The following is a 25,491-nucleotide window of genomic DNA, read 5'->3' as shown; positions in this document are numbered from 1 at the left end:
TATCAGATATCTGCAAATGAGACTTAAGGGACCATCAAACTTCTCTGGCAGTTTATAGATATGCAGCAAGAGGCTCATCGGCGCGTACGCGAATGCCAGACGGAGACGGTGTTCGTTCCCAATACCTATGTGATATATATACCTACTAATCCCTCCTCCATCAGAGATCGATAATTTTTGTTAAACTGGAGACCTCCAACGTATATCGAACATATAGTATTGTAATAAGTAATAAGTTATTAGTGTTATTACTAATAACAATACAAGATTGCGTGCCCAAGAATTTTCAAAAGAAGAGAGAGATGATACGATTTATAATACATTTAAACGAATTGCGATGGTAATACTAAAGACATAGACAAGTCCTTTATTAGACAATGGGAGGATGTAGGTTATAACTTCTAATTTTCACCCTTAGCACGCCACACTGACCGTAACTTACTCTCTCATCAAATGTTATGATAAGTAAATAAAGAATTATGCAATACACGCACATCGAGGGAGCTATAGTATAGGCAGTATATCTATATTACTATATCTACGATTACACATAGTTCTATACAATCGGTGGTTAAAGTATTTTAAATATATTATTACATAATATTATAATATATATATATTATATTTCCTTACTGTCTCTGATTCTCAAGCTAGCATTTTAACAATCGTCAGCAACCACTTCCTTTCTAAGTGCTCCCCCATAACTCTAAAAATCCGTGCATTACTGCTATTCCTCCAAATCAAGTCATTCTCCATCTCCTTCCTATGGGCTCCAGGGCATATATAGGCATAAATGGTAATGAACATGCTGATTCGTTAACTGGCTCCACCGCCAAACAGTATTACTCAAGCCCTCTGTGGTGTCCCTATTATACTGATTTAGTCACCATACATCGCACACCCATACAGGAATACAGGAGCTATGGAAACTGGAATAGGATTCTCTACTAGAGTCTTATGCTTTTGGTTATAGGTCATTTTTTAAAAAAACATCCCTATTCAACCATTCAATCCCTAAAGGTGAGCCGCGTTGCCATAACTAAATTCACCAGACTACGCACGGGCCACAGCCTACCTACCACACCACTCGTTTAAATTGGGACTCAACAGTAGCACGTATTGTTCCCTACCCAACTGTGGTGGAGAATACTGTGACTTCCAACACCTACTTACAAACTGTCCATCTCTCTCCATCCAAAGATCTCATCTAAAGAATCTCTTTTCCACCTCTGATATAAATTTTTCCCTCATTGACGCTCTTTCAACTGACAATGTTAACATAATAAAACATACGCTAAATCATTCTTTAATCAGGCCTCCGAATTTAAGATTGTGAGCTTTACCAACTATATTATAATTTTATTATTTTTTTGTAAATTTGACGAAACGAAATGATTATCAATTAAATAATAACTCCTATAGGTATCTATTATAGTAAAATAACGAATTTCTTTTAATAATATTTTAGAGAGCACTACACCTGCACGAATTGTAGTTAAATAAAATCAATTCCGTGTTATTACTTAAACATCAGATCTGTAGCTTTCAAACTTAAAGGTAAAAGCATTATCTGTGTTCTCTTGTTGATTTTTTAGGTAAATCCAATATTAAAATATAACAATAAAATAGCTTAAAAAAGTATGTACCTACGACATGTACGTATCGTAAAAAACCAACAAGAGCACATAGAGAATGTTCTTAAATTTAAGTTCGATAATAGGTCGGAGTATTCGCTCTAATATATTATAATCTATGAACACAAAATTGAATTTACTGAACGCTAATGTTTGCCATGTTGTACATTTATAAATCGGAGACAACACATGCGGGTGTGACGTCTAGATGTCCTCTTAAAATTATAATTTATTAGAAACGATATATTGTTTCGGAACAAAATATAATCGGAGGGATGAAAAATTCAAGTCACCGATTTTAATTCACGGCGATATTATACGGTAGTCGTTGTTGTAGCCGCGAGTATGCAAGTAATATAATGGTAAATAATAGCATTACATTGTCCATTTATATTGCATATAATACGCGTATATTATATTATTAAATAATAATATAAAATATTTTTTTCGTTCGGGCACGCAAATATTATAATATATAATATTATCTAGCATTTAGATAGAAGTCGCTTACACAAAGGTATATATATATATATATATATATTATATATATTATATTTTATAGGTACCCAACTACACTGCAGACACACGGCACGAATAACGAAAATAATAAAACAAAGTACGGCCATAAAAAGAGCCCGGTACCAGCCCTGCACAGCCGACTGTGTTCGCATCGTATTACACTAATACGCGCACGAATATTGCACACACACACACACACACTTTACGTTATATATATAATATCCGTACAGGGTGGGCAATAGAGTTTCCGCGTTTTCCCGTGCGCGGCCGACGCTGAGAAGCAGAAAAACACCGTGGTGACCCACCCTGTATATTAATAAATGGCTGGTGTTATTATTACTATTATTATTGTATGTTGGCATATATAAGTGTATAAAATACGACTGAAACGTTTTGTTGTCTCTGTATCATACCTTCGTTCGGACGCACTATACGGCCACCGCCCCGACTTCATATCGAAACATTTTATCGCCGGTATTTCATTGCTATATGTATGCACACATACACTCACTCACCCAGTGATATTATATTATTATTATCATACTGTGTACAGTCTTAGGTAAAAATCCGTCTCGTATACATTGTAATCGCTTTCCAAACGTCCTTTAAAACGTAGTTGAAATTATTTATTTATACACACACACACACACACACATATATACATATATATATATATATATATATATATATAAGTGTAGAAGAGTACCCTCTGTGTATATAATATACCGTCACGTGGTACACGCGTGTTGAGCTGGTGTGTGCGTGTAGTGTGTACCTACTCTGGAGACGATCGTCGAGCGATAAAAATATTACGCGACCGACGATCGGTTCGAGGGACAGGCCCTATAATAAACGTATTATCGTTATATAATATATTAAATTATTTTATCATCTACCGATACAACTGATACGGCGCAGTTTATACTTTATACATTGCTGTGTATACATATTATTACCTATTGTAATAACAACCGTCCGTTTGTTTTGCGGAAAACAGCAGAAAAATCCGTCGTCGTGCCGCAATAACGATGCACAGCCAGCTACTCCGTTCGAACGCGCACGAGTTTTTTTTATATATTTTTATATAATATTATATACATTCATCTCGACCCGCAGTCGGGGCTTAGTATTTTCGCGAATATCATCGGCGGTACATTTTTCACTTTTATGTGACGTATTGGCTCGTTTCCGCGCGCACTACGTCCATTAGGTTCGCGACCGGACAGCTGAGACCGACTATTTTATGTACATTCGCCAGACTCATGCACACGCACACGCACACACAGACATATACGATTATATTCAACGGCAGCGGCATTAAAAAAAAAACGCGCACTTCCGAATTGGTACCGTATATATTACATACTGCTGCAGCAGCAGCGCGTATATTATTATGTAACTGCTCGCCACCGGACTGTGGAGGGTGTGTTATTATCATTAACTGTATATTATTATGGGTTTTCGAACGACGTTTATATAAATCGAAATGTGTTTTTCGCACGTTATTACTACACGACCAGTGATTTCTGACGCACTGACTGCACATAAGTACCTATACTAATTTATGATAATATTTCAACTAATTTCAACTTGAAAACCAAAAAATGTACAAGTGATTTGTAAAATGAATTACTCAGGGAAACTGTAAATGTTCGTTTGAAACTTTGGGGGGATTATCCGGTTGCGTACAAGAATATTGGCTCGTATGCGCGTCCCAAACTAATAATTATTTTTATATTGCATAGCCCATATAATGGTATATTTTACCCATATTAAAGTAATTCATACCTAGGGTATACCGTGATATGAGGAGAACTCACGGTTACTTTTCAAACATTTGTAGGTACTTGTAATTTGTGATTTTTTAAATTGCAATTTAATATTTTCATTAATTTTATCAGTTTAAAATTATAATATTCTTTTATTATTGATAGTTACATCATAACTTTGTAGTAATCAATTGTTTTGAATTATTATACTATATTGTGCTTAAAGAATGTATTATTTTCAGGTTTACGTTTACCGATCTAACGTTTTGGAAATTAGATACATAAATAATTGAAATTGTGAATGAATTTGAAATGATTTTTAATTAAAGTACTGGTAGTATAACATTATATCGTAAACAAATATCAGCTATAACAACGCGAACGCATTTGGGCAATTATACAAAGGTATCTATAATAGAGTTTTGAAAATCGGACGTATTTCGGGCGACGCTTCTACACCGTACACATTCTCCTATTTTGATCTCGACCATAATATAACTATACTATAGGCCGGTCGGCAAACATAATATTATGCATACATATATACTCGACCTACATATGACGCGTATCACACTTCAGATGTAATAAGTGTGTAGAATATAAGTACCTATCCGTTTGATAATAGGTAAATAATGCACGTATATAAATAAATAATTATAATAAATATATACTCATTTACGAGGGTAGGTACATCATCACTACAACAACGCGCCTGGACCGTCGTCGGACGGGCTATACTTATTAATATTAACGACGAAAATAAAACTCGTACTTACACAACATTAATAGAATGTTATAGTCGCGCAGATCTCCGGTGCCGAACAGAGAACCTTTGACTATATACCAGACTCATCATGCACGTTATATGATACATATAATATAATATAATGTGTATGAGTATAAATGCACCGCGGCACGACTTCGCGGCCGATTTATTTTTCCCCGTGCCACATCCCCCGCGGTCGACCATTACACGCCGCTTCATCAACGCGTCTGTCATATACATATATATATATACGATGCGCGCGATGTTCTCTACGCGGTTGGTGCAGTGCCGCCGCGCGCGCCACACATTAATCTCACCGGGTGCCGCGATTGCAGCGGACAGGCACTGTTCCGAATATAGCTCGTCTCGAGAATAATGGTCCCGCGTGTCGTCGGGACACATAATATATAAGTTACTGTGAAATATAGCGATGTGTATGAAACGTCATATTATATTATTATTATTAAATCCCAAGCGCCCGAAAATCGCTAAAAATATTGTGACGCGATTACAATACAGATTCGATAAAACAATAACGATATTGTATTATACGTTGGTGTAATACAGATCTAATATAAATACATAATATGGGATACCTATATAAGTCAGTTTAGTAATTAATTTGAACACTGTTTCGTATAGGAGTAATTATTATAAAATAGAACCAAGTTCATGGCCTCGTTAGTTTTATTTTAAACGTTTTAGTTTTTTTATTCATTTTTTTTTTGTACAAAGATAAAATTAACTAGCTTTCCCCCTCGCCTAAATGGTTCTACTGAACGTCATAATGCTAGGTACATAAAATAGTATATTATAATATGATGCACATGTGCTAGGTGCCCACTAATTAAATAGATTTGACTAAAAAGAATAACCTCTCATAATAATATGATGTGTATTTTGTAGAAAATTCGTTCTTTTACGGTTATATTTTGAAAATATATATATGATATTAAATCAGCTAAATATAATATGAATAAATTAACAGAGTATAATATACGAATACGTGTCAATTAAATTATTAGCTACATATAGTAAGTATTGGTGAGAAAAACAACGACAAATCTATGCAATAATAATAAAATATCTAAATGTACGTATCTATACCATAATATCATTACAGTCAAAGATAATTTTTTTTATTAGATACCTACTACAACAAAATATGAAGTTTGAAGCAAAATAAAGTTTGTGTATGCAATTATCTCGGTATTATTCGCGCACAATACTACACTGAACACTTCGTCACACGATGTCTATTGTAAGTTTCAGCAAACAAAATTGCCCACCGAACACGTTCCGCAACGCAAGTCCTAGTCCCAGCGGAGATTGGAGCACAAGAATATTCATGTACCTACGGAAACGTCATTCACGCATTTCCCGGAGTGCACATTTCCAAACAGGTAAGAGTGGTTATATAAAGCACGGTTCTTGATGTTTAACTAAAAAAAAATCCCTTGAGAACGTCAGTTGTTTTTTTTCCATCTTTCGATCTTTATTCCAGAGTATAGGAATACTCAGTTGACGGGTTTTCCAATGCACGCCCCGAGGATTGGCGGATGTGATAATATAATGCACGGCCGCGAGCTGAGTGCCGATAGTATATTTTATTATAAAATATTCTGCTATGCGTGCTGTAACACGCGTTGGAGTACCCACACACTTAATATTGTGATATCGTAGTCATTAACCGGCGGCAGCGGCGGCAATGAGCGTCTCTCCGACATCATCAATTTATATAGTATAATATTAAAACAACAATGAAATTTCAGTTGCAAGGTAAGTGGCTTGGCTTGCGAAAAAAAGAATTCCTTTTAAAATCCTTTCTCGAGCACCGCAGACAATATGTACTACTACGGCCCGTCAAAAGCGCGTATTTGACTGCAACATTGGCGTCGTCGCGACTCGGAGAGTACAATAAACTGTTAAGGGTGCTTAACACATTAAATTTAGGAGCTATCGCCATGCACTCAATTATATTACTAATAATATTGTTTTAAATAATTGATTTTTTATCATTATTATTTGAAAGAAATAAGGCTCCAACAATTTAGGTTATTAGCCTGACATTAATTTTTACATGATAGGTATTTTTCTTAAGATTAGATGTTACATAATATATAATAATATACGAATTTTAAAGTTACGATTTTTTAACGATATTAGTGATGGTACTTAAAAATGCTATTATTTTTGGAGTTTGACTTTCACCCAGTGCTTCTGCTATGGTGCAGGCACGTTGAGGTCGGTGCGAATTGTAGAATATTGTGAGCACTCCTCCACTATGTGTTTAATGATTAATGAAGTGTGGCAAGATTTGCATATTGGTTGGATTCCTTATTGCTAATCAAATAATATAAGTAGGTAAGAAATAGAAAAGTGTATGATTCTGGTGCGGATGATTTCGATGTCTGTTGAAATTAGAAGGTGCAGTATTCCATTTTTTGATCGTTTTTATAACATTTTTGAGTTTGTTAAACGATGAATTGATTATTATATACATAAGTATATTGGTACCTACTTCAATCTGCTGCAGTGCGATTATGTCCTGATCAATGACATTTCTTCAATACGTTTGATATTTTTATAGTGGTTTTGGAAAATTACTGCTTTGAGTTAGATGTCAGCACAATGATCATAAAAATCGATAAAACATTATTTTGTTTTATTTGAACTCAGAATAAAATTTAAATATTGCAGAATTCGTGTTTGCAATAACATTATTACCGATAAAGAGTTGATTTTTTTATTTATGTAAACGTTTGTTATAACTTCATTCTAGTATTTTAATATCGCTGATTTGCAGTAAGTAGATAGGTTTACAATTATTGAAATATATATTTTTAGAGCTTAGGCTGCAGTCATAAACTAATAAACACGTTAACCTTATACTAATAAGCGTACGTAGTGGACTATTATGTACGTATAGTATAGGTGGACGGGGTGTGTAATACAAGGACAAACACGCGGTGAGAAACTCTGTGCATGCATTTTCAATAGCGGTTCGAAGTAGGTACCGTTTGTGCATAAAAAATATTATACTTCTAACAGTATAATTGAGAAACTTTTAACGATTTTGTCGAAGGGGGAGGGGGGTCTCGATAACATATAACGGCATAAAAGAAAACAAAACAAAACAGGAACTCGCACGTGTCGATAACACGTCGTATTACTATATAATATTATGTACACCTATTTTTGTAAAACAATATGTTGCTCGGATGTGTTTTTCTTGGAATTTCGCTCTTTTTCCTCTCGGGAAAATTATTTTTTTTACATAAGTACAAACATTATTTTGTACACAGGTAAGTATATTGAGGGTACAAAAGTGTTTTAGTTTGCACGAAGGATTTTTTTCTTGCGTAGCCGGTAAAAACAACAAAGTATACATATCTCAATATCTGCAGTGTATAATAACTGATCAATGATATTTTTTTGATAGGGTGCAACAAAAATTACTACAAACGTGTTGATTGTAAGAAAATGCATCGATAAGGGTTTTAAAAAATAATTAAGACCTACATAGCCATAAAGCTGTCGTTGGAAAAATAAAACCATATTACTATGAAAACATGAAGTATTATAATTTATAATTTATAATTTATAATATATTGTACGTTATAAAAAATAAATTTTTCGAACATTTGAGAAAGAAGTGAGCGTGACTGATATATTTTTTTACTATTTTTATTTTTTTTTTACTTATACACGTTCCGAGAAGTCGCACAATGCTCATATAGTTATAACAATGATAATAATATATAGCCATGTATAATATAACTTATCGTTTATCGTTTATCGTAAAAATCGCAAACGATCGTCGAGGTTTTTTATATCGTGTACCTAGTACCTATACGTATATAAAATAAATATATATATATATTTATCTATTTTTGGCATAAATATTTAAAAAATTTATGACTTTTCCAGGACCAATATATTATGCCGTAATATTCACTAACGGAGTTTTTTAAATCAACTTAAACGAGCCCTGTGACAGCTCTGCTCATCGTATTATTGTATATTATATTATAATGATACAGCGAACTGAGAGAATGACGTTTAATCAGATTTGATTTTTCTGGGAAAACAATGTCGTCGAGACGGACAATGTTATTGATTTAATAAAATACGGAGGACAATGCGAGTCAACAACGTAAATTAAAAAACTCGAACAAATCAAAGCTGCAGGACCATTTTCAAAATTAGTTCTTTGTAAATGAGATACTCGTAGTATTGATTTTTCACTAAAAATTAAATAACTACGCATTACCCAAGTATATAATTACATCAAAAACTTGATTGAAATCCCCCTTGATTATAATGTCTCCTGGTTTATCAGAATCATGGTATCTCCAATGACTTCTTATTTCCCAATCACCACTATATAAAAAATACAATAAAAATATTAGCGAACAAGTTTTAAGTGCAATAATTAACCAAATCAAAAGGAGTACAAGTGCATGACATTAAGTGCACAACATTATCATTCATCTGTATCTTCCAAACATCGTCGACTCACACAAGGTCGCCCGCACGACAATCAGAGTTGATCTAAAAAGGCACTCATAAACCTCAAAAACACTAATTTAGTAATTCTATTGTTTTTAAATTGTATTATTATTATTATTATTATTAGTGTAATAGTGTATAATAGACAATAGTATTAGAATAATTATTGTTAATATTGTTATTTATTAGTATGCCGTACATATATACTGCTATCATAGCATTGGAATTAGATAATCATTATTATTAATTATTGTCACGAATAATATATAATTTATGCCTTTAAAAATGATTTATTTTACTATATAATATATAATATTTAAGTATTTTGTATATTTATTTTGGTTGATGAAAAAATCTGTTGTTTAAGTAATAATAAAATGTGTTGGTAAAAATGTTAAAGTGAAAACTAAAATACCTAATAGGAACGATAGGAGCTAAATAAAATAGTTTGATTGCAGGCCACTCAGTATTATGTTTAATACAGAAATAGCGTACCGTCTTAATTTTAATATTAAACAGAGAGCAGTTAGAACAGATATATATTTCTTATAAAAAAAAAAATAATAAAAATATTAAACAGTAATACATAGAGATCATACACGTGTAACTTTTACACTAGTCCTTCTTTCGCGCTCAAGATGACGTTTGTCCAAAACCGCGGCAGAAGCACAATTTAATGTACTTCACATTCTCAGTCCTCACACGTATTATGTTGACAGTAATATTTGATAAAAAAATCGTAAGTATAATAATATATTATATTGTTTATAACTTTATAAGTATGCACAGCACGATTTTCAGTGCTGAAGACTACTCTACGCACGATATTGCATATGGTCAAGCATTTGCAAGTCGTTTTATGAAATCTGTTTTCTTCTAACTAGTCAACTTTAGAGATCGCAAGAAATTATCTGTAGCAGTTATGCATAATAATGTATACCTATTTCATTACTTTACTTATATTTACTTTGGTACCTATCACTGCAGTCTGCTGTAGCGCAGTGTACATATAACGACAATATAATATGTACGTTCGAGCCAAAATAGGCCACTCTTTCTTAACCCATGTACATCTCATCAAAAAAGAACCAGCATCCATATGCGATACTTGCAACGTAACTCTATCAATTGAACATATCGTAATCATCTGCCCCAAATTCACTGAAGCACGCAAGATACTCCAAAATCCAGCATCACTCTATCAAGCCTTCAAAGATGAAAACACAGTTGCAATCAGTACATTTTTCCATAATATAAACACTAAATACCCATTGTAAATAATAACTACCTATAATAATGTAGTAAAATGTATTCCAAAATTTAATGTATACGTATATATATTTTCCTTTCTTTTTCTTGTATAAATTTTAACTAAAGTAGGCTAAAAACCTGTGTTGTTGAAGCCTTAATAATTTTGAAAAAAAAAAAATATGTACGTAATCTTATATATATATATATATATTATATTGTTTATATATTTATATGCATTATGTACGGTGCCTATAGCAATTGCGCACACATAAAATACCAACGATTTACCTTTATGCGCGCCCCAAGGTTAGGTTATTTATCTAAATAAGACATTTTAATATTTAACATTAATGTTGGTAAAAAAAAAATGTGACAAGAATGTCTACAACGTGCTCGACTCCCGTGTAGTAGTATATTATATATAGGTACCATAATGCATACTTATAATATATTGTACACTATCACTACATCATTGGAGTTTATCATTAGGTTCGGGTGTTTGATTTTTTAATCCTTCGATGTACGGTCAAAAATATTCTTACGCATTGTAACAATATCATCGTTTCGGTGTTAATAATATTGACGTGTGCTGCTGCTATACTCTCTTCATTTCTCATAACGTGAAAGCGAATTCAAATATAGGTATATATTAAAGTGATTCAGTATTTCAGTAAGCATATATGAGGATATAATATGTACTGGTTCCACTATTATTACATAACAAAACTATTTTGTAATACTATAATATTATCATAAAAATACTTGAATACATATTAATTACATAGATAGCTATTTGAATTATGATTTAGATTCATACCAATTTTCAAAAAATCCTCTGCATTGTTATTTATGTAGTAAAAATATATTAGTTCTCGTTGAAAAAAAGAATTACATCTCTACAGAGAATTCCTCAAATATAGAAGGTATATAGAAGATATTTATATTCAAAATCGATTATTGTAGTAAAATATATGATCATTGTAGATTAGGACTAAGATTATACTAAAAAATTCCAAAAATCAAAATTTGCATAAATTGAAAATGATCCCCATTTCAATCATCGCGCTTGTTGAATCACGTCCTATACATTTCAGTCATTCGGATATGCTTTAACTCAACGATTATTAGGTACATGCATTATTCGGTTCTAATAAGTGCAACAATAAAGTGCGAGCGGGATAATGTATACATGTATAGTGCAGTGTAACAGTTATGTAATGATATAGGTACTGCAGTCGACCGAATCACGTACGTGACCGAATCGCACATGCATATTGGATACCGATCGTGTTAAATCTCTCGTACACTTGTCATAATGAACAATCAATTGATACTGATCGCTTGATATCAACCACCGCATAGAATTATCAAAGGTTTGACGTGTTTCGAAGGGGGAAATCATTAATAATAATTGCGAGTCGTCAGTGCGTTTCTCGTGCAGAGTTTACCGAATCGCGGCGTATACAATAATATAATAACCTTAAACTTCTTATATGCCAATGGTCATAGACGCCAAGGCTTATTTATTTAAATTAATAATAATAATAATATAATATACGAGAATATACTAATTTATTAATATTATAATTTTATATAGTACAAGATGAGATACAGAAAACTCAAACGAAAAGCAAAATCCGAGTAAATGAATTACCATCGAGCAAAACAAATTTAGTGAGTTCCAGAAAACGGTAAAGATATACGATTTTGTTTGTATAGAGGGGAGGAGGGTAAAAAAAAACGCGAAAAAAGTTTTCAATAAGATGGAAACATTTCACTTTCTGGCTATGATAATATTTTAATGGAAACAGTTTCCGTTACTTTAATTAAAGTTGTTACTGCCTATTACGCTGTCGTTGTTTCACGAACGCGAACCATTAAACAATGATAATAATAAACGAAAGTGCGTCATCGCCCAACGTAGCAAGTACACATACAACTACTGACTAACCTGCTATACCTACGATATATTTCCAAAATATTTCTATGAAATTATAAAATACATTACACCAAGATACTAGAGATTGCTGCAACTCGTTTGCGCACATTCAAAATATTTGACCTGAAAATCGACAACTCGCTTGGGCACAACGAAATTTGACGTTTACCTGAAAACGGATCACTCGTTTGCGCACAACGACACATTCACACACATGTTTAGGTGTATCGCTACAGTTTGCAATAATAACTATTACATATTTGATTGCAATATTATCTTATCACCGATAGTGTAGATTATATCATTTTAGATTTTTCGTATACCTCATTACTTTTACAGTTTCAGTAATTATGATTCAGTATAATATAGGTGATTATAAAATTAAGTAAATACGTGTTCTAATGAGTTGATATTCAAATTTTAGATGTACTAATAAAAAATGTCCTGCCGGAATGTTATTGTTAATAAATTAAACAAAACTATAATATTAACCGACACTCATTAAGAGTAATATTCTTAGAGAATTTTACAACAAACTTAGAACATAAAGATGTAAAATTACTACGAAGATCAATGTATGAATCCAGAAAAAACTTCATCATTATCCTAAGCCTCTTAAAGTAAGAAGGAAAATGTGTGCGCAAACGAGTTATCATACTAGGGATTTTCGTCAAAGGTATTATAGCTAAAATATATCTGCGCAATCAAGTTGTGTAGCCCTTGAGATTCCTTTGGTTTTAAATTGCGTAATAATTATCACGTAATGGGACGTACATTGATATATTATATTATATGTACAAAATAAATATACATATTATATTATATTTATATTATATATATGTATATAATAACGTTAGTTAGTTTTTTTTTTTATATAATTGTCATAGGTACTTAGCTATATTAATACAATAATTCAACTGCATTGCGTAATTTTAGAAGTTTAATATACACATTTAATCGTTCGTATTTAAACTATACCATAACTACTGTTTCGTGTTTGCATGGCGTGTATATTATATCATCTCCGTCAAAGCCATCGGATTCGGCCTGATAATATTACTATCCGCGTATACCGGAATTCTACCTAGACTTGACATAATATTTTATTACATTTCCAAGTAATTTACCAGTAAAATATTAAGTGGTTTAAAATTATTATTACTATTATTATTATTATTATAGGACGCAAAGGTCTAAATATCGGTCCTGAGAGAGAGTCAACGAAACACGATACCATATATTACACAACGTAATGGGGATAAAAAATCGTTTTATTGAATTCTGAAGAACATCAACCGATCACGGTATGGGTCGTGTAAAGAGACGTAATTTAAAAAAAAGAAAAACATTTTCACATGAACATCATGTACGATTATTTATGCATATTATATCGTTTTCTATTATTTTTTTACCATTTTTTATTTATTTACTTTAAATTTATATAATTTAATTTTATATCTATAGTTTATGTTTTTATGCTAACTATGGTCAGGAACGCACGGTGGATTTTCACAATACTATTATTTACAATGCTTAAATGTAAAAACTGTAATTTTACATAAAATTAAATTTAAAAGATATCGAAACTCGGCTTAAAACTGTAACTAACCCCTTTAGGTACGTGGAACAGAGTAAGATCAACGTCCCGCTATAATATCTTCTTGAAGAATAAATAAAATAAATAAATACGAAATGTAATTGTTGAGAAAACTTTAATGCTAGGAAAAAACCACGTGATATTTATACACAGAGCTCGTAATAATATAGGTAATATTGTTACGATAAAAAATAAATAAATATAAGTATAAAGTATGTAATATGAATACGTTATACGTAATATGTTATACGTTAAAAAAATATTATATTTGTTTGTTTTGAAAATGGATGGTTTTGTTTTCCGAGAATAATAATACTTGAAATAGGGAAGAATTTCATTTTTTTTTTTCTTTATTTACTACGTTTCTGTGTTTTCCCTGCAAAATCGACCAGCATTGCCCTATGAGAATATAGTTTACAAGTTCAATATAATAAACACATATACGTAGATGTAGACGGCGCGATAGTACCTGTATATAAAAATCTTTAAGATGAAATTTCGTCAAAGCTTATAAAGTACTCGGGTTTATAAACTTGACAAACACTTCTAGAATTTCTTGTCTCATTGGAATCAGGGTTCCAGGTTGCAGCAGGACGAATAGGTATATGAGGAGCGAGTGAATATATGATGAGACGCAGCGTCAATCGTTTCATTTTTCTCTTTTAATATAATCAAACTATAAGAATATCCATATCCATTATCGTGATTCATGCAAATTTATTTGTTTGCTTTAATTTATTGTTTTCTTTTTTTCTGAGCTCTTAATAGTTTCCATCCGTTGAACTCAATATTTTCAATTCGCCTTCAGAACGAGACGTCACATGATCGATTTTCGTTGTTACAGAACTAATTGTGCGCTCGTGTTGTCGTACGATTCCGAGTAATTTTTTATTACAATAACAACATAAGAATCCCACGCGCACATCATAATATTATATCAAACGCAAAACTACAATAATATATAAATGACGTTAAATATATCGAGAAATGAAGACGATATTATAAAGACAGCTTAAAATTAGTTGGCCTGCAAACCTTTCGAAGGAATTAGGACTCTCAAGATTTTTAAAAGCAGTTTACCCTCGCATTGCCGTCTTTCCTAAGGGATTTATATACCCTCAAAACGTCATGTTTAATTTGAGTCCAAACCGCCAAATTGGTAGTTTTATACTCGTCCCATCGAAAAATACGTTTCAATGCATATTTAATATTATGCAAACAATTAAAAGGGAGTGCTTCGATTAAACTAATTGAATTCGGGACGACGATGGAAGAATAAACGACATTAACGTCTAAAAATCAAGACGGTTTAAGACATCCGAGATGGCAGAACGAGACGTTTAACGATATTATGTTAACACAAAATATAGTGATCCCTGGTCGTGTTTTAGTCGGAAACAATAATAAATAATAATAATAATAAAATAATTGGAAGAAAACATTTTGTTGTGAACGTCAACTGCAGTAAACGTTTAATCTTTATCACTTTTTTCGTATTTCTTCACAATAAAATAGGGAAGAGCGTAGGTACTCTATACCCGTAATAAAATCATAGAAGACATAAATAATTTCATTTATTTTGTATGATGTATAATATAATATAATAATATTGCAGACTCGAACGGAAAACGTCATAATATGACCACGTTGAAGCCGAAATTACAATAGGAAAATACAATAGGAATGTAGGTTACTGTCGATAAAACATACAGCTAATATTATCTATTATATGTATATGTTATTATTATTATTATTATTATTATTATTTGCGATAAGTGCGCGCGACTGTCCGTCACGGATTAAGCTCCGGGCACAATTGATGTTTAATTAGCATTGGCAGTTTTTTTTTAGTTTTTCGTTTGAATCTTCCTCCCACCACTCACCGTCATTAAATTATTTTTATTTATCATTATTGGCAGTAGTGAATATTTGTGTTTAAGTTCTTGCTTATGATATTATTATTCCCTCTGCTGCGCGTCCCCACATTGAGGCCTATATATAAGTGTATCCGTTGTCACATATTATATATCCATCCGGATCGCGTGTATACGCACGCTAATGATACACATTCGGAGTATTAAACACACGCGGCTTACACCGGTTTTTCGTGTTTAATATTTTTTTTTTTTTTTTTTGTTAGAACTCTGACTACCAAACCATAACTACGAGTATATTAATAAATAAAATATTACGTAATATACATATACACTATTGTCTATTACAGCTGAGTGTGATATCGTCTCTCGTCAATCCACCGATTTATCGTGCAACGCGGTGGCTGAATTTCACACTACTTATCAATAATTTAATATATCGAACAAAATAAGTAACAAAATCGTATTAGATATTAGGTGTGTTATTATGTATAGGTATTAGGTATACTGCCGGAGTCGTATAATAATATAGTCCACGCGGAAAAATTGCATTCGAATTCCACTCTCGACCCAACATAGTATAGGTATAGTTAATGTAGTAGGGGAAATGCATCTGAAAATCGGTCCTAGGATAACGCAACGACGTATGGTGCACCTATAGATACTCACATGAACTATATTATTATTATAATCAATCGCAGAAGGCCACCGGGTTGTGAATCATATATATATATATATATATATATAATATTATACACGTCATTAGAAGTTTACACAGCGTTTTGAAGTACGTACAACGTATGATAAAAAAAATCTATACTATTATGTATATTACGCGCGCGCGCGGGTGTGTGTGTGTGTGTGCCAGTTGATTAAAAAACGTTAGATTTCTCGAGTATACGTACATTACGTATAGATACCTAATAATGTTATAAAACATTATATTATTTTATACAGCTGTAATTGTATATGTTATAACTTATAGGTAAATAGATGCGTAAAAATCATGACGCGGCGATGATTATTATTTAAGAATGTTTACGCACATGTATGTTGTATGTATAGAAAAATACCATTAACGATAGCTTTTGACGTTTGATGTTGAAACAAAAATATAAAATTGCATGTTCAATATGCATTAGGAACGTCAAAATAATATGAATCGTCGAAAAGTTGTGACGACAAACCAGTCCAGGTGGACCACGACTTTATTATTATTGCTACCTATAACATCATATCGACGTATAATAATATAATAATAGTATGTGTGATCTACACTTTTATACGAACATATGTAATAAATAATATTATTATACGTCAGCCACTTCGTTGATACTCGGAAGTGTATTTATTATAATGTATATAAAACCGTTCGTCAACTTTTTTATTATGTATGTAACTCAGTGGAAGCCTCAGTGGAAGCTATATATTATTATTATATTATAGTAACTAGCTGACCAGGCAATGCTTCGCTATTGCAAGATTTCTCAGATATTAAATTGCTATTTATTTTCTGGATGTTTCTGGATGTCTTTTTATTCTAGACCACTTTTATATAAATTTAGCCGATTCTTTATAATGTTAAAAAAAATTTTTTTTTATGTAGCGGTAAATGTATATGTATGTGAATTGTGTATGTACATTTTGTAGATATAACTATGGATGGAACAAAAGATATGAATTATGCCAGTATATATAAAAATTAAATTTGGATGTCACACGTGACATGGCAACGTATAGTTGACCGTGAGAAAAACATTGAACGCTTAGGTCAATTCCAGCAACGTTAAGTGTTTGTCCCTGTGCTTTATTTATAGTCATTGCAAATGCTAATTTAACGGGGAGTTGAATACGTTTATACTTAAAAGGTAAATCTGAGGGTATAATTGGTATTCTTGGCATTAAAACCGTTTTTCCATTACCACAGCCTGTTAATATTATGCACTCGAGTAATGAACTTCTCAATTTTTTGATTTGTAGTCTTGTACCGTTGCAAAGTGTGGGTGGGCTCAAATTTCTTATTAAAATATTAGGTACCCCTATTTTTAAAATCAGTGTATGTGGTGGGACTCCAGAAGGCGTTAAAGAATTAAGAAATTCACTTGGGAAATGGACTGCATCCTCTTTTTCTAAAACTGTATCAACTGAATAGTACATTGTGATTGAGCGTCAAACCTAGATAGAATCAAATCATTTAATTTGTCGACTTGCTCATTTGTTGGTGACAAAATAGCCCTTTCTTGAAACCATTTCAATGATTTAGGAGATATATTTTGAATGTTCGGGTACACGCGTTTTGAATCAATTTTGTTATAGTGAGTACTGATTTACAGAAACTTTTAATATTTATTTTATCATTCGTTGCTTGAAATTCGCCTTTGCCTATTAAAAGTAAATCTTTGACAAAATTTATATTATCTTGATCTGTACATAGCACTCTTGTATTAGTTTTAAGTTCTAATATTTTTATATAAGGCCATAAGTAGGATCTTTTCAAAGACGCGTTGACTTCATCAGCTTGCGCTTGTCCCTCTTGTAACCACAGGCAAGATCTGACGGAAGTCTCCAGAGAACAACACTGTGCAGCCACCCATAGGACTATTATTATGACGAAAGTCTCGTATCGTTCTATCTTAAGCTTCAACTGAAGTTTTTGGGACATTGACGCTTCGTCCCAAATAATTAGACTATACAGTCATGCATCAATTTACCAGTACCACTTTGCTTTGAAACGTTTTGGCATACTGATCCACTATATATTGGCTAAATAACATGCCATATCTAAGTAAATGATTTGAATTGTTCTGGCGTTCCATTATGCGATATCAATAATATAGTTGATACATGAAAATACAATTTTTATATACTTGCCAGGCGATGCGAGCGCACAATACCTGCCTTGGTAATTACTTATTAGCAGTATACAATATGTACAATAATATATATAGGTATACAATTTACACGTTTATTTTAATTAATAATAACTAATTATTTACTAACTTAATCGGACTAATTTTTTGCCTTAAACTTTCTCTGTGATGTCCTATTTAATTTTTAAAAAATTGCACGACGATTGAATAAGTAATTTCGGAGTTTATCCCGAACAAAAAAAAGCGAGTTCATTTTATATAGTAGTATAGATTACAACGCACGCTATATTTCGTTCGGCGGGGTCAAATCCAATAATTCGATTGGCGATCAAATTCCATAATAAGTTCAAGACAAACTCACGATGACGCATTGACGTGTAAGTATAAGTTAGACTAATACATAATAATATAATAATAATAGTATTATAATAATTAATATTATTATTATGACTTACGATAACGGATTTTCAAACAGAAAGGTTTGCGCGTGTTCTATTTTTCTCCTCGCCGTAATTTCTTATATTGTTATCATACGCAGAACTAGAGAACTCATTGATTCAAAGATTAAATATTTCTTTAATTAATATAATAATATTATTCAGAAATATATTAGCCGACTGTTGTTCCATTTTCATGCATATACCCAATCTGGTCCGTAATCGCTTTAACGACGTAAATGATATTATACAATACTGTATGTTATTCTAAATAAGACATTAAATTCAATTTTAAGATTTCATTGATGAATGCGATTTAACTTTTAATTTGTTTTTATTATTTTTATTCAAATGTGTTAAATTCATATAAATCGTAATCATCAATAATAAATTCGTGAATATAAATATTTAAATTATGAATTAACTTTATAAAGCTCCGAAGAAATTTAATTATAACTTTTTAATTAAATTGATAAGTATAAAATAATCAACTAAATTATACAATATTAATTATTATTGAAATAAAATAGTTTTGTAAAAAAAATTGCATCACAACTTTTAAATAATAAATAACAAAACGTAGGTAATAATTATAGCATCCGACAATCCCCAAAAATCGTGTAAAAAGTAATATTAATTTGGATAGTTTGCATATCAATAGTCGGATAAACGGATACTAAATAATAATATGTCTAATCCACAGATATATATACAATAACAATAATAATAATAATTATAATAATATATAATATTATATAACAGTAATAATTATTGTATATAACTGTGGTTCAATCAAAAACATGATGCATGGATACATGGATACATAGATATATCATGTTGGCTAATAATTGTAAAAATGTAGGTACCTACAATGTTGAAATAATTGTTATATGGTCAAAGATAAATGAAAAACGAGTGTGTACTTCGTATAATTTTTTTTTTTAATCAAAATTAAATATTGAGTTTTTTTATCTTATTGGAAATAAATATCAAAAATTCAAATAGTTATATACCTAACTCGTGAATTAATTTGGATTTTATTTAACAGAAAAAAGACTAGATATATAAAAACAACGTATATTATTCTACGGGTTAAAAGTTAATATAATGATGAATATTTATCTTAATAGCTATAACATCCTAACGATTATAATGTATTTTTTAGTCAATTAAAGGCTCACAAATAAATTTTTTTTTTTAAACGTACCAAATAACCGTGCGTGCATACTGCATATTCGTGTATCAGCTCTATTCTTGTTTCACAATATATTGTATAATATTATAATGTGTAGATTGGTAAAACACGTGCTATATTCAAATACATGGTATGCGAAATTCATCATATATTATAACAACGTAAAAATTTCGATATCCAGCAAAGTATTTTTATAAATTCGGTAAGTTTCAACTTTTAACTGCTATCAAAAGTCGTTATTTTAAATCCTCCAATAAATCTGACAGGAACTTCGGAGGAAATGTATTTATTTTATTTTTATACTCCAATCGTTTAGCATGCCGCATGCATTATATACATTTCATAGTTTAATCAAGTAATTCACGATGGTCCATAGTTCCTTTTTTCTTCTTTTTAATTCAACAGCATTTGCAATTTACCTACGAGAATTTTTCGGAAATCGTTGTCGGTTGGACGCTGTTTTGTTCCACATTTAAACGGTTTGGTCATCATGATTATTTTATATTTTTATGACGCAAAATTTCACGTGGGCGCTTACACAAACACACGCACACTTACCAGTCTCCTGGCATGCCGTCATAGTTCGTCGATACGGTTTTTTTGACGAAAGGAGAACAACCTATCGTCGTATATGATCTAATCGCACATGTTTTATGCGTATTATAATATTTATCTATTCGTTATACAGTAATATGGTTTCACTAAATTAACGTCTTCGCATACCTAGTTGTAAATATGCATATAGACATAGGTATAAAATAAGGCACTACGGTATAGTATATTTATAAAATGGTCGTTGGATACACACGGCTATTGATAAAACGAAATGCCCAACAATGAACCCTTGTTTGTAAAAAAAAACACGTTGAAATACTTATTTACGACCCTATCTGTGGTGCATCGCACGCGACGAGTACAATGCAGGGTTGTCGTTTGCAGTCGATTTCACGATGTATCGAACACGAGCGGCCAGGCCAGAATATATTAAAATCTATTATTAATATCTTCAATTAATTATTCAAATATTTACATTGCAAGTGTATAACACACACGATGCTAACACAGATCCATTCTCCATATAGTCCTAACATGAACCATATAGTTCTTTCCGTTATATTAAAAATATACAACTGATGTACCTAGTATAAACTATATACTATACCGTATACGTTTGTTTCACATAATACGCGGGTATAATTGTCAGAAACCGGAAAGAACGTCATGTTGTCTATCCAATTAGTACGTGTCCTCGCAGTCACGTTTTTGCGAGTCCGGCTTCGAGCTTAAGGCAGTGGCATTCAGTGGCGAAATTGGGAGGACAAGGCATTCTCTCATTTTTTCCTCGTCTATTTATTTTAAAAGCCGATGGACCAGTTATCAGCGAGATGTCGGCTTAACTAGTGTTGTACATATATTTAACCTACCCCCTTTAAATCAGAGACCCAAAAATTACAGGAGGATACAAATTTAAATTTAATGTTATCTTAAAGGTTGATTACGCTGCAGTGTGCATTGTCTGTTCGTCATCATATACGTAGGTACAATATTGTATTTAAGTAGCTACTATGTTAAAGAATATACATAATGTATGAATACTATTATCCTGAAGACTACACGTGGGGTAAACAAAAATCCCTTCGTTATTCTGACAATTTTTTTTTTTTTTTTTTTGAGATTCCAAACAAACGGTTCGTTACCGTTGGCAGCATTACAATTTACAATTCGCTTTATTTTTAAATCGTTAACGAAAAAAACTAAAAGTAATAATGCATATTTTTCGGTATTTCCGCTCGTATGTAGGTATAGAACATACCCCCACGCGTTGTACCTACCTTGTACCAATTAGAAAGACAAACATTGTTTTTATTTGCAAAGGCCAATACTCAATATGATATATATTATAATGCATTCTATGCACCGAGAAGTCGGTTTCGAAATACGACGACTTCTATACCAATAAAAAGAAAATCATAGCCTGCTTGACTTTCGTGCACTTAACAATAATATACAAGTACGGATGGTATAACAATTAACAATATAATATAATACATTATATCATGTTGTAGTTTTCTCGGTTACGTAAACGACGACGGTAATGTACAAACAAACAAATACCATGATTAAAAACGTCACGGTGTTTGTATCCAATTTGAATTGTGCATCGACGTATCTTTTCCAGCTCGGCAGTTGTAATATAGACGTTTAGTATATAATAGTTATAACGAAGGTTTAGATCGGCGAAGAAACGTTCATTAAAATGTCTTATACGAAACTATAACGCCGTTAGCAAGATCGCACCAATAATCAATGATATGATATATGACAACTGCAAATTGCAATAACAGTTAGTGTATTCGTTTATCGTCGGATTATTTTATGTTCGATCTCCTTAATAAGCGTACCTACAATACGTTTTATCATTTTTGCCGTAATACTCGGCAGTTATATTAGTATATCGAAATATTATCATCGGATTTTCTTCATTCCGTCCGCTGTATAAAGGAAAACAACTAACGAAACGCCAGCGAATATCGATACATAATAAAACGTGTAGGAAATGTGAAAGAAGTGAGCAAAAAAATATAAACGTGTGCACGTCAAGTATTTTGTCCAGTTTTATCGCGTTAAGGATCTCATATTGTTGTTAATTTCCTCGCAATATTTCTCAAACGGTATTATAATGATTGTTATTATCATCACACCAAAGACGCATTCTGCAACGCAAATAATACATCATAATAATATGGTCACCTATATATACACGTCATATTATATCGTACATACATTCCGCCATTAGGCTCATTATTACTACGAAACAGCGTGCGTGCGGATGTGGATGTGTGTGATACACGGGTCACGGTCATCGTATAGTTTTATTTGATATTTCTAAATTATGCGCGAGACGACTCGTGTATACTTTCGACCAGACCGCAAATCGATACACCCCCCGAACATAGTTGGACAGGGCTCCGTTTCATTTTTCCGTTTATTATTATTTATTTTTCTTCGCCGTCATGTTCTGGCAACGCTAAAAAGGGAGAACGAAAACACCCAGAAAAAAAAAATTAAAATGATAACACATTTGTATATTTTGACTCACTTCATCGAGTAACGAGAATATTATATATGTATACGCACTGTCTCGGCGGCGGTGCAATACCCTCGCGCCCGACAGACGCGAGTCACCGCCCGCTCCACCTGCACCCGGAGAACTGGGTAAACGGTGGCGAAGGTGGCGGCGGCGGCGGCAGGCCGAGTATCGCCGGGTGTACGTGCGGGGGCTGTGCCGGGTGGCGAGGAGGGTGCCATGGTTAGGTGGCGGGTCGGCGTCGTAGAGGATTGGTGGCGCACGCCGCGGCGTATACGTATTTAAACGGATTTCCAAAGAAATCGGAAAGCCCGCCGTCGACCGCAGCGGCGGTTACCCCGTCGGTGACCCTGCAGGTGTATGGGGGTGTGAACGGGGAGGGGAGTGATTCGTCGTGGAGGTCCGTGGAAAAAGTGCAGAGAAGGATTAGGGGTGCGCGCGCGCAGGTACAGCACCTACGCATGTGTATGATATATATATATATAATATGCACATGTATATATATATATGTATATATATATATTTGGTTGTGTCGCGTGACGCCGATCCCGCCACCCGGCGACGGCTAGGTACTACTATTTATGATACTATACGTCTTACGGTACTTTCTATACTATTGTTTACATTTACACATCCATATAATAACATTGTAACTTATCATGACAACTCTAGACTTACCCAGGGTCGTTGGGCACCTCCGCGGCCACGGTCACTGCGTCCTGTGCGCTCTGCGATTCCATATCGTGACGATATTATGCGATAACAATGATAACTCACGCGTGCGCGCTGGTGTGTGTATGTGTGTGTGTGTGATAGCTTTTGGTGACGACCGAACGAAAGGGTGAAGCGCGATAAGTGTGTCGTTGGCGGGTGTGTAATGCACGCGAACCAGCCGGTTGATATTATTATGATATGCCGCGGACGAGCTTCGGACGATTTGCAGTAGATATACGCTCACTGCTGCTGCACAGTTCACGTGCGTTTCGATTTTAATCGGTCGGGCGACAGTGAAAGCGAATGGCGCGAAACGACCGGCGGATAGCAAACGGATTGATTTCAAACGAAAAAAAAATTATAAACAATTTGTATCAATAACTTATTTTCGTTGTGAATTTGAACGACTCGACCGGCACGAAAGACTCTTCTGCCCGAGAGTGACACCCGCGTATAATGAATACAGCGAGAGAGACACACACGCCGAGAATCGGAAACAGAGAGACAGAGACAGAGAAATGATATAAGCACGCGCACACACAATTTTATATTTATATATATATATATATTATTTAACACGAAATTTAATACGAATTTGTTGTTCACGTGGTGTCCGTTTCAGTGGTGGTTAACCCGGCAGCGGTGACGGCGGTGGCGGTTGCGGCAGCGGTGGTGTCGTCGGCGATTGACACGACCGGCGTCTCGTAATGCTGTACACTCGATTATTTATTAAAAAAACGTCAATTCTTTTTTGATAACACGGCGATTATTAAAGGTGATATATATATATATATATATATTATTACGTGATTTTGGGTGGTTGTTGTTGTTGCTGTGTATAATATATATATAATAATTATAATTATATATATATGTATATAATATATACACGTATATAATATTATATATATATATATATATATATATTTATTTATTTATTTATTTTTTGTTCCTGCAAACTACGACTAACCACTACTGGTGGGAGGTGTGCTTTTTTGGCGCACACGGTATACTCCCGAGCGTTCGCGCTAAACGGATATGTTCGACTGAACGGTGCGGCGAGTGACTGGGACCGTCGCCGCCGCCGCCGCCGCCGCTGGTTGCCGCGCGCTATGACCGCGGGGTGATGAGGAACGGAGGCGGTGGTGGAGGGGCTTCACCGCCGCCGCCGCCGTCAGCGTGGGGAGCGTGTGTGTGCGTGTGTGACCGCGTATTTTTGCCATCGTGTGCGTGCTTGCCCGCATCAGTGTGCGTGTCGTCGTGTGGTGCGCGCGCGCGCGACGGCGGCGGATGCGTTCGCACAGGAAACGCGCACGGGCGAGCGAG

General features: G+C 33.3%; 1 protein-coding gene across 10 annotated transcripts in view; it reads right to left on the bottom strand.

Annotated features, from left to right (window-relative positions):
• Rbp6 (RNA-binding protein 6) overlaps nt 1–25,220 on the bottom strand; it is a 410,061-nt gene extending 384,841 nt beyond the window's left edge. For 8 of the 10 annotated variants that reach the window (XR_016192063.1, XR_016192064.1, XR_016192061.1 and 5 more), the window contains exon 1: nt 24,130–25,219. Coding sequence is in view for 6 of the 10 variants with exons in the window: in XM_089229289.1 (XP_089085415.1) it covers nt 24,130–24,191 (62 nt within the window). In the remaining 4 variants the exon portion in view is untranslated. Of the gene's footprint in view, nt 1–24,129 lie in introns of all 10 variants that reach the window. The other 2 variants (XM_089229288.1, XM_089229293.1) reach the window with 2 other exon arrangements.
• Nucleotides 25,221–25,491: the final 271 nt, after the last annotated feature.

Source organism: Diuraphis noxia, unplaced genomic scaffold (assembly GCF_037042655.1).
Source record: "Diuraphis noxia isolate RWA-SAM2 unplaced genomic scaffold, SU_Dnox_SAM2 contig0005, whole genome shotgun sequence".
Classification (NCBI taxonomy): Eukaryota; Metazoa; Arthropoda; class Insecta; order Hemiptera; family Aphididae; genus Diuraphis; species Diuraphis noxia.
Note: the sequence above shows the minus strand (reverse complement) of the source record. Positions and strands in the feature narration are given on the sequence as shown.